We start from the raw sequence: 13,149 nt of genomic DNA on the forward strand, positions 1-13,149 counted from the left end.
TAAAACATACTTGTGCACAAGGAGAAGGAAATTGGGAGTGACCAGGGAGCCCTGACAGACAGAGAGACATAGTTTATCATCTTATCTTTCCACTTCCCCATGCTTGGTTTCCCAAAACCACTTCTTTCATTTTCCCAAACTACAGAGGCTCTCTTATTAACTAACAACCAGTCAAATTAATAGAAAAGATCAGAAATTACATTGCTGTGTATTTATGATTTAAGCTTACTGTGCTCTGCTGCTGTTGCTAATTCGCTTCAGTCATGTCTGACTCTGTGCAACCCCATAGACGGCAGCTCACCAGGCTCCCCCGTCCCTGGGATTCTCCAGGCAAGAACACTGGAGTGGGTTGCCATTTCCTTTTCCAATGCATGAAAGTGAAAAGTGAAAGTGAAGTCGCTCAGTCATGTCTGACTCTGAGCGACCCCTTAGACTGCAGCCTACCAGGCTCTTCCACCCATGGGATTTTCCAGGCAAGAGTACTGGAGTGGGGTGCCATTGCCTTCTCCGCACTGTGCTCTGAGGGTGGTTCAATATGAGCTAATCCTTTAATATGGATTTTAGCCTCTTCCATTCTAAATTTTATGTTGGAATCAAAACCATTCAGAGGTGTTTCCATATTCCTATCAAAACAAGAATATTTGCCACCTAATATACAGGAATATGCCACTTAAATTCTGAATATGTAGTTTGTTACCTAGATTCTCATTCCTCTATTAATTTATTAAACAGTATTTCAGCACTAAAAGGCACTAGCCTAGTGCTAAGTATATAGTGATGAATAAGACAAAATCTCTGTGTTTGGTAATAATCTAGCTGGGATAAAAAAATAAGTAAACAGAAATCTAAGATACCAGGAGAGTTCCAAGTCAAAAGGAATCCAGGAAATGGAGATATGTTCACAACTGTTCTAATTATGTGAAGGCATTTAAAATCATACCTAACCTTAGACCAGTCTGGTCCTCTGAAAGGAGACCTGTACTAAACTGGTATTAATCTGTACCCAAAGCTGTTGGAGTTGAATTTAAATAGAGATTTATAGGAGAAAATTATTAGCAGCATGAGACAATGATAAGAGGACTCTTTATTCTTTTAAGTTGTGAGATGCTTTTTATTAAAGTTTTTACTTATATGTATTTCTTTTCTAATTATTGCATTCCCTGATTTTCTGTGTTTAGATATATGATAAATACTTGGCTTTATAATTTATAAAAGGAATCACTGAACAGAAAAACATGAAAAGCTGGCCATTAAACATAGTTCTAGAAAATATTTCGTGCATCTACCTGTGTTCATAACACAGACATCACTGAAAATTGATGGCCATGTGTCTTAGATGGCAAAGAACCTGAACCGGACTGAATAGCTTCTAAAAGATAGAGTATGGAATTTTTTATATAAAATATGACAGTAATTTCTTGTCAGCAAGAATACCTTAATGTAAACTTTATTAGTTAAATGACACAAAACATATAAGGAAAGGGGATGGGATGATAAAATTTGCCCATTTAGCAAATTCTCCAAATATAGTGTGAAGTATAAAGTACAATATAAATAACTCCTGGAGGTGTAGTGTACAGCATGGTGACTATAGTTAACAATACTGTATTTGTTAAAAGTTCTCATCACAGAAGGAAAAAAATTGTGACTATATGTGATGATGGATGTTATCTACACTTATTGTGGTAATTACTTCACAATGTATATCAATACATCAACTCATTATGTTGTATACACGTAAAATTTCAAAGTACATTGTAAAAGTTAAAATCCATTGAAATAAGCAGTTTTCAAGTTTCTAAAACACTAAAGGCACTTAATTTGATACCCACTGAAAAAAAACAAAACATATTTCTTATATCACACCATAGCCACAAATTAGTTCCAACAGCAGTGTGATTTAAATGTGGAGGATACAACAATAGAGATTCTAAATGTTAACATAGAATATATTCATGACCTGAAATAGGGAAAGATTTTTTAACAGTAGACATAAAAAGCACATAAAGTAAAAGTTTCATGAATTGATTACATAAAAATTAATAGCTTATGCTAGCAAACAAGCATAAGCTGGAATCAAGATTGCCAGGAGAAATATCAACAACTTCAGATATGCAGCTGATACCACCCTTATGGCAGAAAGCGAAGAAGAACTAAGAGCCTCTTGATGAAAGTGAAAGAGGAGAGTGAAAAAGTTGGCTTAAAACTCAACATTCAGAAAACTAAGATCATGGCATCTGGTCCCATCACTTCATGGCAAATAGATGGGGAAACAGTGGAAACAGTGACAGACTTTATTTTTCAGGGCTCCAAAATCACTGCAGATGGTGATTGCAGCCATGAAATTAAAAGACATTTGCTCTTTGGAGGAAAAGCTATGACCAGCCTAGATAGCATATTAAAAAGCAGAAACATCACTTTACTGAAAAAAGTCCATACATTCAAAGCTATGGTTTTTTCTAGTAGTCATGTATGGTTGTGAGAGTTGGATTATAAAGAAAGCTGAGTGCCGAAGAATTGATGCTTTTGAACTGTGGTGTTGGAGAAGACTCTTGAGAGTCTCTTAGAATGCAGGGAGATCCAACCAGTCCATCCTAATGGAAATCAGTCCTGAATATTCATTTGGAAGGACTGATGCTGAAGCTGAAACTCTAATACTTTGGCCACCTGATGCGAAGAACTGATTCATTTGTAAAGACCCTGATGCTGGGAAAGATTGAAGGCAGGAGGAGAAGGGGACAGCAGAGGATGAGATGGTTGGATGGCATCACCGACTCAATGGACATGAGTTTGAGTAAACTCCAGGAGTTGGTGATGGACAGGGAGGCCTGGCGTGCTGCAGTGCATGCTGTCAAAAAGAGTAGGACACAACTGAGTGGCTGAACTGAATGGATGCTAGCAAAAGATGGTAAAAAGACAAAGCACAGAGGAGGAAAAGATTTCGGTAACAAAGTAATAAAGGTTGGTATCTAGGAAATATTAAAAAACAAAAACTCATCAATTTAACAATGAAAGGATAGACAACCAAATTGAAAATGAACAAGAGATTTAAACAGGCATTTCACAAAACATAATATAGAAATGGCCATTAAACATTTGTAAAGATGCTCAGCCTCATTAGTAATCAGGACAATATGAACTAGAATTGCTATGTGTAAACAGTTATAGCAGTCATTTTCACAAATTCCCTAAAACTGGAATATGAAATCTCTATTTGGTAAATCTCACTGCTTATTTTCCTTAATGAACAAATTCTAAAGGCCATTCCACATCAGCCTCTCCCATTTCCTTCAATGAATCAGAATTCATGTTTCCATAATCATTTTTATATACTAGACATTGAGGTGACAGAGAAAATGCTGTGAGAGTGATAGAGCTCAATGGCAGTGACTCAGAAGAGCAGAGCTTTTGCATATGAGGAAAGATGTAGTTACTTAGATGGACCACTGGAAAGAGAGATGAATACCTCCATCTTCGAGGAAGAGTTTTACAGAATCCTACACAGGAAGGATTTTTCTCAGAGAAGAGAAAAGAATCTAATGGAATGTTTTGCAAATTAGTGAAAGAGCGTAACTTTGGAATAAACATTGCAAAATAGTGATTATTAAACTTCCATGAGATACTCATGGATATTTTGAGTATCTAATAAAAATGATAGATTCTTTCCTTGAGAAATATTATTATAAACAAAAATAATTTTAAGGACCTCCTGTTCCCTCCCTGAAACCTATCCTTGCTCCTATATTAACTCCTTCTCTGGAAGGTATAGTGGAGAATATAAGGGGAACAGTCTGCAGGAGGTAGGGGAAGCAAGCCGTGTTAGGTAAGATAAACAGGAGATAGACACCCTCAAGAATGGTTAAGAATGTATGGATTTTTGGCATGGTGACCTAATATTAGCTTCAAATAAAAATACATAAAGTTGCAGACACAAGTTAAGGCCTCAGTATTGTTGGGGGTTTGCTGATGCCAGGTAGGGCCTACTTGGTACTCAGACCTGTGAAAGTAGGTGACCAACCTTATTCCAAGTAAGAGTTGCTTTTGGTGGACTTAGACCTGAAACAAGAAACTTGCACATGCAGCCTCCCATTACAGAGCATAGAGTTACAGGTAATCTGACTAGCCATATACTCCTTTATTTTAAAGTCCAATATATCTTTCAGAATAAACTGGCTTTTTAGAAATGAATAAGTTTATTAAAATATGTAAAATGCCAAAGTTTAAACTAGAGAAACAGAAAAGATGAATAAGCCAACAGTCAGTAAATACATTTAAATAGTAATCAAAGACATCTCCCTGTAAAATTTTTCTCAGTTCACTTGGCTTTATAGCTAAGTTCTACCAGAGCCACAAAGTTGAAAGCATTTTTGTATTACACACATAGTTTAAGAAAACAGAAAAAGGAAAAAAAAGTAATAAATTTTATGACATTAGTATAAATTTCATCCTAAAACATTCTTTTCTTTTCACAACAATGAACTGAAAATGTGAGTAAAAAGCAGAATATGATGAAAAAGAAAGGAAAGGGAAAGACAGACCCATTTTATTTATTTATGAAGCGAAGTGAAGTCATTCAGTCGTGTCCGACTCTTTGCAACCCCATAGACTGTAGCCCACCAGGCTCCTCGGTCCATGGGATTTTCCAGGCATGAATACTGGAGTGGGTTGCCATTTCCTTCTCCAGGGGATCTTCCCAAACCAGGGATCAAACCCAGGTCTCCCGCTTTGTAGGCACACACTTTACCGTCTGAGCTAAACTGATGCAAAACACATTGTAGCTAACCAAATCCAATATTTTTATTTTAAAATACTAAATAAACTATCTTTATCCAGTAATTGAAAACAATAAGAATTTGAAGCTAGCTTTTTAAACATATTTACATCTTATATTATATAAACATCTTATATATTATAATCTCTAGTAATCTATAGAAACTTAGAAATTTTACCCCGAAATGAAATACAGTAGTATTTATAGGACATGTCTCACAAAACAGATGCCAACATCAGTAGCTCAGACAGTTGTCCAGAAGGAAAATGGCCTTCAGCACACACGAAAGATGCTGCATGTTGGTGATCCAAGTGTGAAAAAGACTGCCGTCTCTCTGCTGAGGAATTTGTCTCGGAATCTTTCTCTGCAGAATGAAATTGGTAAGTGAGTATGTGTCTCTATATGTAATGTGTCTGTATTGAAAATACAAATGCACTAAAACAAAAACATTGTCCTTATCCCATTCTTTTTACAATGATGAGTTTTGTGAATAAAAAGCAAAATGTGATAAATAGAACTGGGTTTTGTGTACCGAGACATCAAGAGTATACTTTCACACTGGTTTCAAATATGATTTTTCTTAGTATCCAACTTCATTTTTGTTCCAATTACTACTGAAGAGAAATTTTAAACCATACTAAAAATGAACAAGATAGGTAATATATATGATATTTCTTGGCCCTCAGCTCTGCCATCCGATGACATCTTTTTTAAACCATGTCTTTCAGAATGTTCTGTGTAATCTGCTTAAGCACCACCCTTCTAAAACATTAAATAAACACACACACAGTGGTTGTTCACTTAAGAAGCTTGGCCGTTGTTATACTAGAAAAAATGGATGGACAGATAATCACAGAAAGACTGAATCACTGAATATAGCAGATTTGGCATAGGTTTTAGAATAAATACAATAAAACACATTTGCTCCCTTTTTTGTAAGCCTGTATTATTGACAAAAATTATAACATGTTACCCTTTCAAATAACATAATTTTTTATTCATTTTCTTTATATCTGAATATGTAAATGTTTGTGAATTAAGTCAAAAGCTGTAAAATGAGATAATAGGATGATAATGCTAAAATTAATCATGTTTCCTAATGTTCCATAAATTAGTCATTTCAGACTACTTAAAATTCAATTTTTCAGAAATTTCAGTATTTTTTTTATTTCTAATGAATTAGATTACTTTGGAATCTACACACAGACTCACACAGTGTGGTTGTGTTTTAATAATGTCATTTTCAAAGACAACCAACAGCACAACATTGAACAGGAGGTTTCATACGATGGTTTTGTGCCCATTATAAATGTAGAGAGCCTGGAAAATTTTCAGTGAAATCTAACAGAAACTTTGCCAAAGGCAGTGTCTGAAAATCATGAAAGTGTTCTCCTTGTTGTCTTTTATGGACTTTTGTGCTGTACTTCAATCAGGTGTATTATCCTTTTTTTTTTTTTTTTTTTTGTCTCAAATGAACGATTGACTCCATCTTTAGAACACAGCTGGTGAGAACTGTGTTCTACACACTGAGCCTGTGCCTTCAGGGCAGAAATGCTATTGTCTCAGGTTCCACGGTCCTGCAGCTGTTGGGACAATAGAGCTGTAGCCCCACAAGTTACGTAAGGTGATTTCACTGATAAACCTCTCCAAGTTTTATGGACATCATAAGAAGAGGCTTCAGTAAGATAAATGCAATTTTTGAATTCCATATTGGCATTATGTCAAATATGTAATTTGAGTAAAATAACCTGTCTTGATTTAGAGTATTAATAGCCAGGAAGAAACAAAAATCAGTTTGAAAGATAAGCTTTTTATTTTTCTTGAGATTTGTAGGCCAAGTAAAACTTTCCATGTGTTAACTTGGAATGAAGTCATCACATTTTACTTTGATTTACAGAAATCAACTTAAAATTATATTTTCTTAAAAACTTGAAGATAGGCAATTTAGCATGGCAACAGAATAACGTCTCATGCAGAAGACACTGATCTGTCTTCCAATGCTACTTTGCCACATGTCACCTTGGATAGTCATTTAACTGCCCTAAGCTGAGTAAAATTAGTAATCACTATGAATAGTGTTTTTCCAGGGATCAAACAACCTAATGTATGTGAAAGCACCAGCATTAAATAAAATCTCCCTCAACAATATGACATTGAGCTATGACCCTCCAATATCATAATAGGGCCCTTAATTTTATATTTCACTGTTGAAGATTTAATTTTAACTATCTCATAGTGAATGTATTTACCCAGGTCCACAGGGGGTGTGTGTCTGTGTGTATAAAGACAGAATGACCCTTTTACTATATTGTAATATTTAACTTTGTCGATGTAAGCAGTTATATTACTTTTCTAAGAAAAACAAACAAGATATAAAATGTTAAAGATTCTAATTTCCCTAATTCTCACTCCTCCTCAAACATAAGCCAAAGTTTCAACCATAAAACTGATCTGTAGAATTGGACCTTCTTGATGGTCATACAGAGGCAGGAGAAGTAAAGCTCTCTCAGCAGGCCTCCGGCTCAGCGTGGGCAGCCTGGTCTCAGCCAGCCATAGCTGCACCCTGCAGAGAGATCAGTTAGACATTTTCTGGTGTCATTGTCTCACACTTGTTTTCATGCTGTCAACCTAAATTCAGCAAAAGGAAAATTCAGGTTCTCAAGCTTTTCATTCTGTGTTTTATCTTTCTAAAAGGAGGAAGCCTTCTGGTAATAGCTCACATCTATGGAGAACTTACTGTGTGCAGGGAACTGTGACACAGTTCACACATAGTAACTCATTTAATCCCTCAAAACAGTCCTGTGAAGTAAATACTATTATTATCCCATTTTACATATTGGGAAAATGTAGCTTAGAAGAGGTTACGTAGCTTACCCAGACCACACAGCCATGAAGTGTCAGAGACAGGACTAAAATTTTAAAAGTGTAGCTTCAGAGACTCAGCTCTGAGCTCCAACACTATGCTGTGATGCTTAGACAACAGTGTAAAAGGAAGTGTTCAGGCCTTTGAGCAGAAGGTATGTTTTTCCTGTCAATCAGTTCCAGGTATTATCAAAGGAAGACATACAGTTCATTTCCTTTTATTGAGTTTCTCTTTTAGGCATAGTGATAAATGTTGAAATCCAGAAATAAATACAATAATTATCCTCAAGGAACTCATGGCTCCATTTAGCATTCAGATAGGCATGTGACTAATTACAGTCTGGTATTAGAGAGAGGGATTACCAGGTGGCACAGTGGTAAAGAACCTGCCTGCCAGTGCAAGAGATGCAAGGAAGGTCTCTGGAGTAGGAAGTGACAATCCACTCCAATAATTGTTCTTGCCTGAAAAATCCACTGGACATAGGAACCTGGCAGGCTACAAGTCCAGTGGGTCACAAAGAGTCAGATATGACAAGCGACTAAGCACACACAACACCAGTATTCTTTCCTGAAAATTTCCATGGACAGAGGAGCCTGTTGAGTTATAGTCATGTGGTCACAAAGAGTCAGATATGACTGAGCATGCATGCATGTATCAGAGAGAGAAGTACAGTTCAAGGTGCCATGTAAACTCAAATGAAGAAACAATGAAGTTAGGCACTGGTATTTGTACAACCATGATAAACATAGCACTGTATTAAAGAGCTGTGAGAAACAACAAAAGCAATAGAACATGCTTTCTTTCAAGGCGAGTCCAAAGTAATTAGAGGTGGAGAAAAAAGAAAACCTCTGGTTAAAATAGAAAAAGCGAAATGAAAACTCTGTAACCAGGATCTTACATATGTAGTAAAAAAACAAATTTTAAATAGTTTATCTTTTTTTAAATAATGGTGTTATTTTCACATTAAGGAAACTTTGGACAGTACAGATAATTTTTTAAGAATATTTTGAGATCACCATCAGTACTGTAGAAAAATAAGTCCTATTAGTATTTTAGTATATTTCTTCTCAGGTTTCTTCTGTATGAGTTTTCCTTTAAGTATATCAGTTATTTGCACATGAAATATTAACACATATTTTCTTGTTATTATACATGCTTCATATATATGTTTTGGGATACATGAGATTCTTTGAAGATATGTTTTAATTAATCATAGTCATATTCCTGGGATGTTTAGACTTTGTAAATTTTTCATTTTATATAACAGTATATAAAGATCTCTGCTTTTTCAGTTTTTAAAGTGGTATCTTCAGGATGAATTCTCAAAAGTGAAAATACTGAATCAAAAAATGTGAACATTAAAAAAAAAATTTGACATTTCTGTCAGATTTCTTTCTGGAAAGATTTCCAGTGCACTGAGCACAGAATATCATCTTTTTAAAAATCTTTTTTTTTTTTGGTAATTTGAATATTAAAATGGTTGCATCCTTTCATATGTTTATTAACCAAATGTTTCTTCTTAAATGTTATTGAGATCCTAAGGTTAAGAAACAATCTTTTTAATCAAGTGTTCTTTTTTCTTACATTTGTAGCCAAAGAAACTCTACCTGATTTGGTTTCCATAATTCCTGACACAGTCCCAAGTACTGATCTTCTCATTGAAACTACAGCCTCTGCCTGTTACACACTGAACAATATAATCCAAAATAGTTACCAGAATGCACGGGATCTTCTAAACACTGGGGGCCTGCAGAAAATTATGACCATAAGCGCAGGTGACACGTAAGTCCTCTAGCACTGCCTGTCAATGTCTCCCCTTTTCCCACCACCAATCCCATATATAAATAATGTCTTTGAGTACTATGGCCAAAAAATAAGATTGTAAAGCTGGGCCAGATCATGTGGCCCAGTCCTTGGTGATCAGGTAAGTGAAAACCTGAATCCTCTAAGCCAAATAGTTGGTCATTCTCTACTGAAATATCCAAAAATAGTCAAACTTCATAACTTATCTGAGGCATGCATTCCAGCATTTTATTGACCTAATGAATTGTTTCCCCGAGCCACAGCTGTGATTTAAGAAGAGAAGAATGTAGGCAAATTGGAGTCCTATGGACAAGGAATGCCCTTATCCTCACTTAACTATGTGAGACCAGGGTCACCCCAGGAGGAGAAGTAGGAGGCAGCATAACAAGAAGTTCTTGCTTCATCAGTTTTCTTTATCACATCTCTTCCACCTCTTACTCTCTTTTGAAAGTAGAAAGTTTAATGCATGTAAGTCATCTCACCTCCTTGTTTCTATGTCTTTAACTATTCTCCATTTTTAAAAAAAGATGAAGAAGAATGTAACTAATTATTACTGTTAGTTAATTTAGAGTGGTGGGATTCCAAGGAGGTATGAAGATTATTATTTTTTTTCTTTATACAATTCTGAATTGTTTGACTTGTTAAATAAAGTTAGTTTTGTAAATAACCATAAAAGAAAACCAATGTTATTATAATCCAGACTCATACTTCTAACGGGACCTGTAGTAGACAAACGTATGCTTGGCTGCACAGGGGCTAGCATAGGGATCTGTGGTATCCTAGAATGAGCACATCCCTTCTCCCACAGCTCCACCCAGTTTAGCCCCTTTGCTCTGTGATTTCCCTCTGGCAAAGTTCACAGGGAAGGGAGACTCCATTCAGAGTCACATGATTAAAAAGAGCACTGTTAGAATGTCAGTTTCCCAAAAGCAGGAAATATTTACCTGTTCCCATTTGGCAGTTTCTCTGCCTTTGTGGAAAGTCATCTTTGACTTTCCTTTGTGGAAATAGTCATCTAAACTTCTAACCAAACCTCCATAGACAGTATATGACTCTTTTTTATATGAGTATTCAGACATGATAATACGCACATGGGAATATACCATCACTTTTGGACATTTCTTGTATTTAGCCAGTTATGGGGTGCGCTATTCTATTACTTCTTTGTTGTGCTGAGTATCCATTTGTAAGTTCGTCCTCACATGTTCCATTTCAGAAAAAAAACCAACAAGGACACCCTACCATTATGTCTGCTTCCTTGCTAGAGTGTTGCATAGCTAACCCATAATTTATAGACTAGCCTGATAACCAATCATCAATTACATTCCCTCTTTGAGTAAATGAGTTCCAAGTACCAAGCAATCAACTTACAAACAGACTTTATAACACCTTTGCAGTTTAAGAACTTTCAATAATAAATATTAGAGATCCACAGCTTTCATGGATGTCTTAATACTTCATTTATTAGCAAGTCACTCTGAAAAGCCCCTGAGATACTAAAGAATCTGTGAAGTGCTGATTTGACTTACCATCCCTATTATGCTGGTAGCTAGATACTGAATGAGCCCAACATGGGCTTCTTCATACATCTTTGCATTCTCTATTCTTGGTTGCATACTTACAAATTCCTATGATAGGAAAAATAAAATCTTTTGTTTCTTTGTTCAAAGAAGAAAATACAGTCATGTGCTAATTCAAGTGATGGAAGAGAAAAATATCTATGAAAGTAGTGATCTTTAGCCAGAAACTAGAACTTTGAGATGAATTTAAAAGAACATCAAAAACTAAGAACACATAATAATAAAGTTAAAACAAAAAAAGTAAGAGGACATCCCTGGCCATCCACACTTTCAATGCAGGGAGCATGGGTTTGATCCCTGGTCAGAGAACTAGAATTCCTACATGCTGTGCAGTGTGGCCAAAAAAAAGTAAGCACAGTGTCAAAATCAGTGGTGACTCGGATTCATAACAGGAACACTTTTTCCATTTGTTATACAAAAAAGCATAAATTTTTAAACTATTTTAAATGCTCCAGTAGGAATTTATTAATTTGAAAAAGACACATAATTCCTATATTCATGGAGTCACTAAGTCTAAGAGTTATACATATTTTTCAATCATACTTTCATGCGTTTCTCTATAAATATGCATTATAGACAAATATTTTCTAAAAATATAAATACAAATATAAATTTTATTCTATAAATTCAAGGATTTATAAAACTTTTAAGAATATATGCCTTATAAATATCAGGAATTTTCTTTATAACTGTTTATTTGTTAGCACTTTGCTAGTGGTTTAAAAAGATTTGAAAAAAAAACAAAAGCACCCATGTGGCTCCTGCCTCCTAAAGCTCTCCATCCTAACCTCTTGTCATGGTGAGTGGCCTGACTTAATGGATGGCTCCTGAGCGACAGCAATTAAAGAAGATTTACAGAACATCCAGGGGCAGCATCCAGAAGCCTCACACATTCTCACTGATCACGGAAAAATGTGCTTTTCTTACTTTCAGCTATGCTTCCAACAAAGCAAGTAAAGCTGCTTCTGTTCTCCTATATTCTTTGTGGACCCATACAGAGCTCCATAATGCCTACAAGAAGGTAAGAATGCTAAAAAGAGCCAGGTAATAATGTCCCACTTGATTTGACCCTGGTGATAAGTTACTAAAACTTACATTGTCTTGGGTATAAACGTTACCTTTCACATTTCTGTTTGTTTATTCCAAAGGCTCAGTTTAAGAAGACAGATTTTGTCAACAGCCGGACTACCAAAGCCTACCACTCCCTGAAAGACTGAGGAATGTGAAAAAGTGCTCTCAGAAATTTACAAAAAGCCCCAAAGGAAAACACCTATTTTTCTACTTCCCAGCTTAAGAAACCTCAAAAAACCATATCCTGTTTCTATACTTTTCTATTTCCATGGTCCTTGAATCCAGAAGACATTTGTGAGTTTGACATCAGTAGGTACTGGCAACAGGCTCAATTTTACCCTCTACAAATAGTGGTCTTTTTAATCAGGGCTAATGGTGCATGGCCTCCTGGAATTAAAATATGAATTTATATGGAATGGACATTAACTAAGTAAATAAGGAAGAAAGCTGTTGTATCACTAGGATTTTATATTTTGACTTACATTTATATTCCTTTTCTGATTTCCATGTTTTGTCACTCACATGTGTGTTGTTTCACGATTGAGCCATGAGTGTATTGTTCTGCAGTGTTGAAACAGAAACAAAAAATATTTGTGGAGTTGTCCAGGAGAAAATATAATGGCAACACTGCCTGTTTGTTTACTTTGTGCTTGTTTTTATCCTCTTGGATTTTTTTTCTCGGCTTTTCAATAAATGTAAGAAATTTAGATCACAGAGCATGCGTGACTATAAGAAGAAATTGAAAGGACGTGATCATAGAAAATTTAAAAATCTTTTCTACAATTTGAAATTCGGTGTTCCCTCTAAATAATAAATAGGATTTTTACTCAAGGAAACACTTCTCCTCTAACAACACTATTAAATGCAAATTTCTCCTGACAGTAGTATTCACGATATGGTTTCCTGGATATCAGCCAGGAAATGAGCTGGTGGAAGAATGGACTTTACTGTTTGGCTACAAAAGGAACCTAGCTCTCTCAATCTGTTGGACCAGCCAGGGCCGTGAAAACCCAGCTCATTTTAATGAACTACATTATCAACCAGCCTACTTTGCCCAAAAT

The 13,149-nt window shown here is 35.6% G+C and overlaps 1 protein-coding gene across 1 annotated transcript in view; it reads left to right on the forward strand.

The window, feature by feature from the left end:
- Positions 1-12,802, forward strand: part of PKP2 (plakophilin 2) — an 80,215-nt gene extending 67,413 nt beyond the window's left edge. Inside the window, exons 10-13 of the mRNA XM_019961357.2 lie at positions 4,998-5,151; positions 9,227-9,416; positions 11,951-12,038; positions 12,166-12,802. Of these exons, the coding sequence (XP_019816916.2) occupies positions 4,998-5,151; positions 9,227-9,416; positions 11,951-12,038; positions 12,166-12,234 (501 nt within the window). The 3' untranslated portion in view covers positions 12,235-12,802. The remainder of the gene's footprint in view (positions 1-4,997; positions 5,152-9,226; positions 9,417-11,950; positions 12,039-12,165) is intronic.
- Positions 12,803-13,149: the final 347 nt, after the last annotated feature.

Source organism: Bos indicus, chromosome 5 (assembly GCF_029378745.1).
Source record: "Bos indicus isolate NIAB-ARS_2022 breed Sahiwal x Tharparkar chromosome 5, NIAB-ARS_B.indTharparkar_mat_pri_1.0, whole genome shotgun sequence".
NCBI classification, from domain to species: domain Eukaryota; kingdom Metazoa; phylum Chordata; class Mammalia; order Artiodactyla; family Bovidae; genus Bos; species Bos indicus.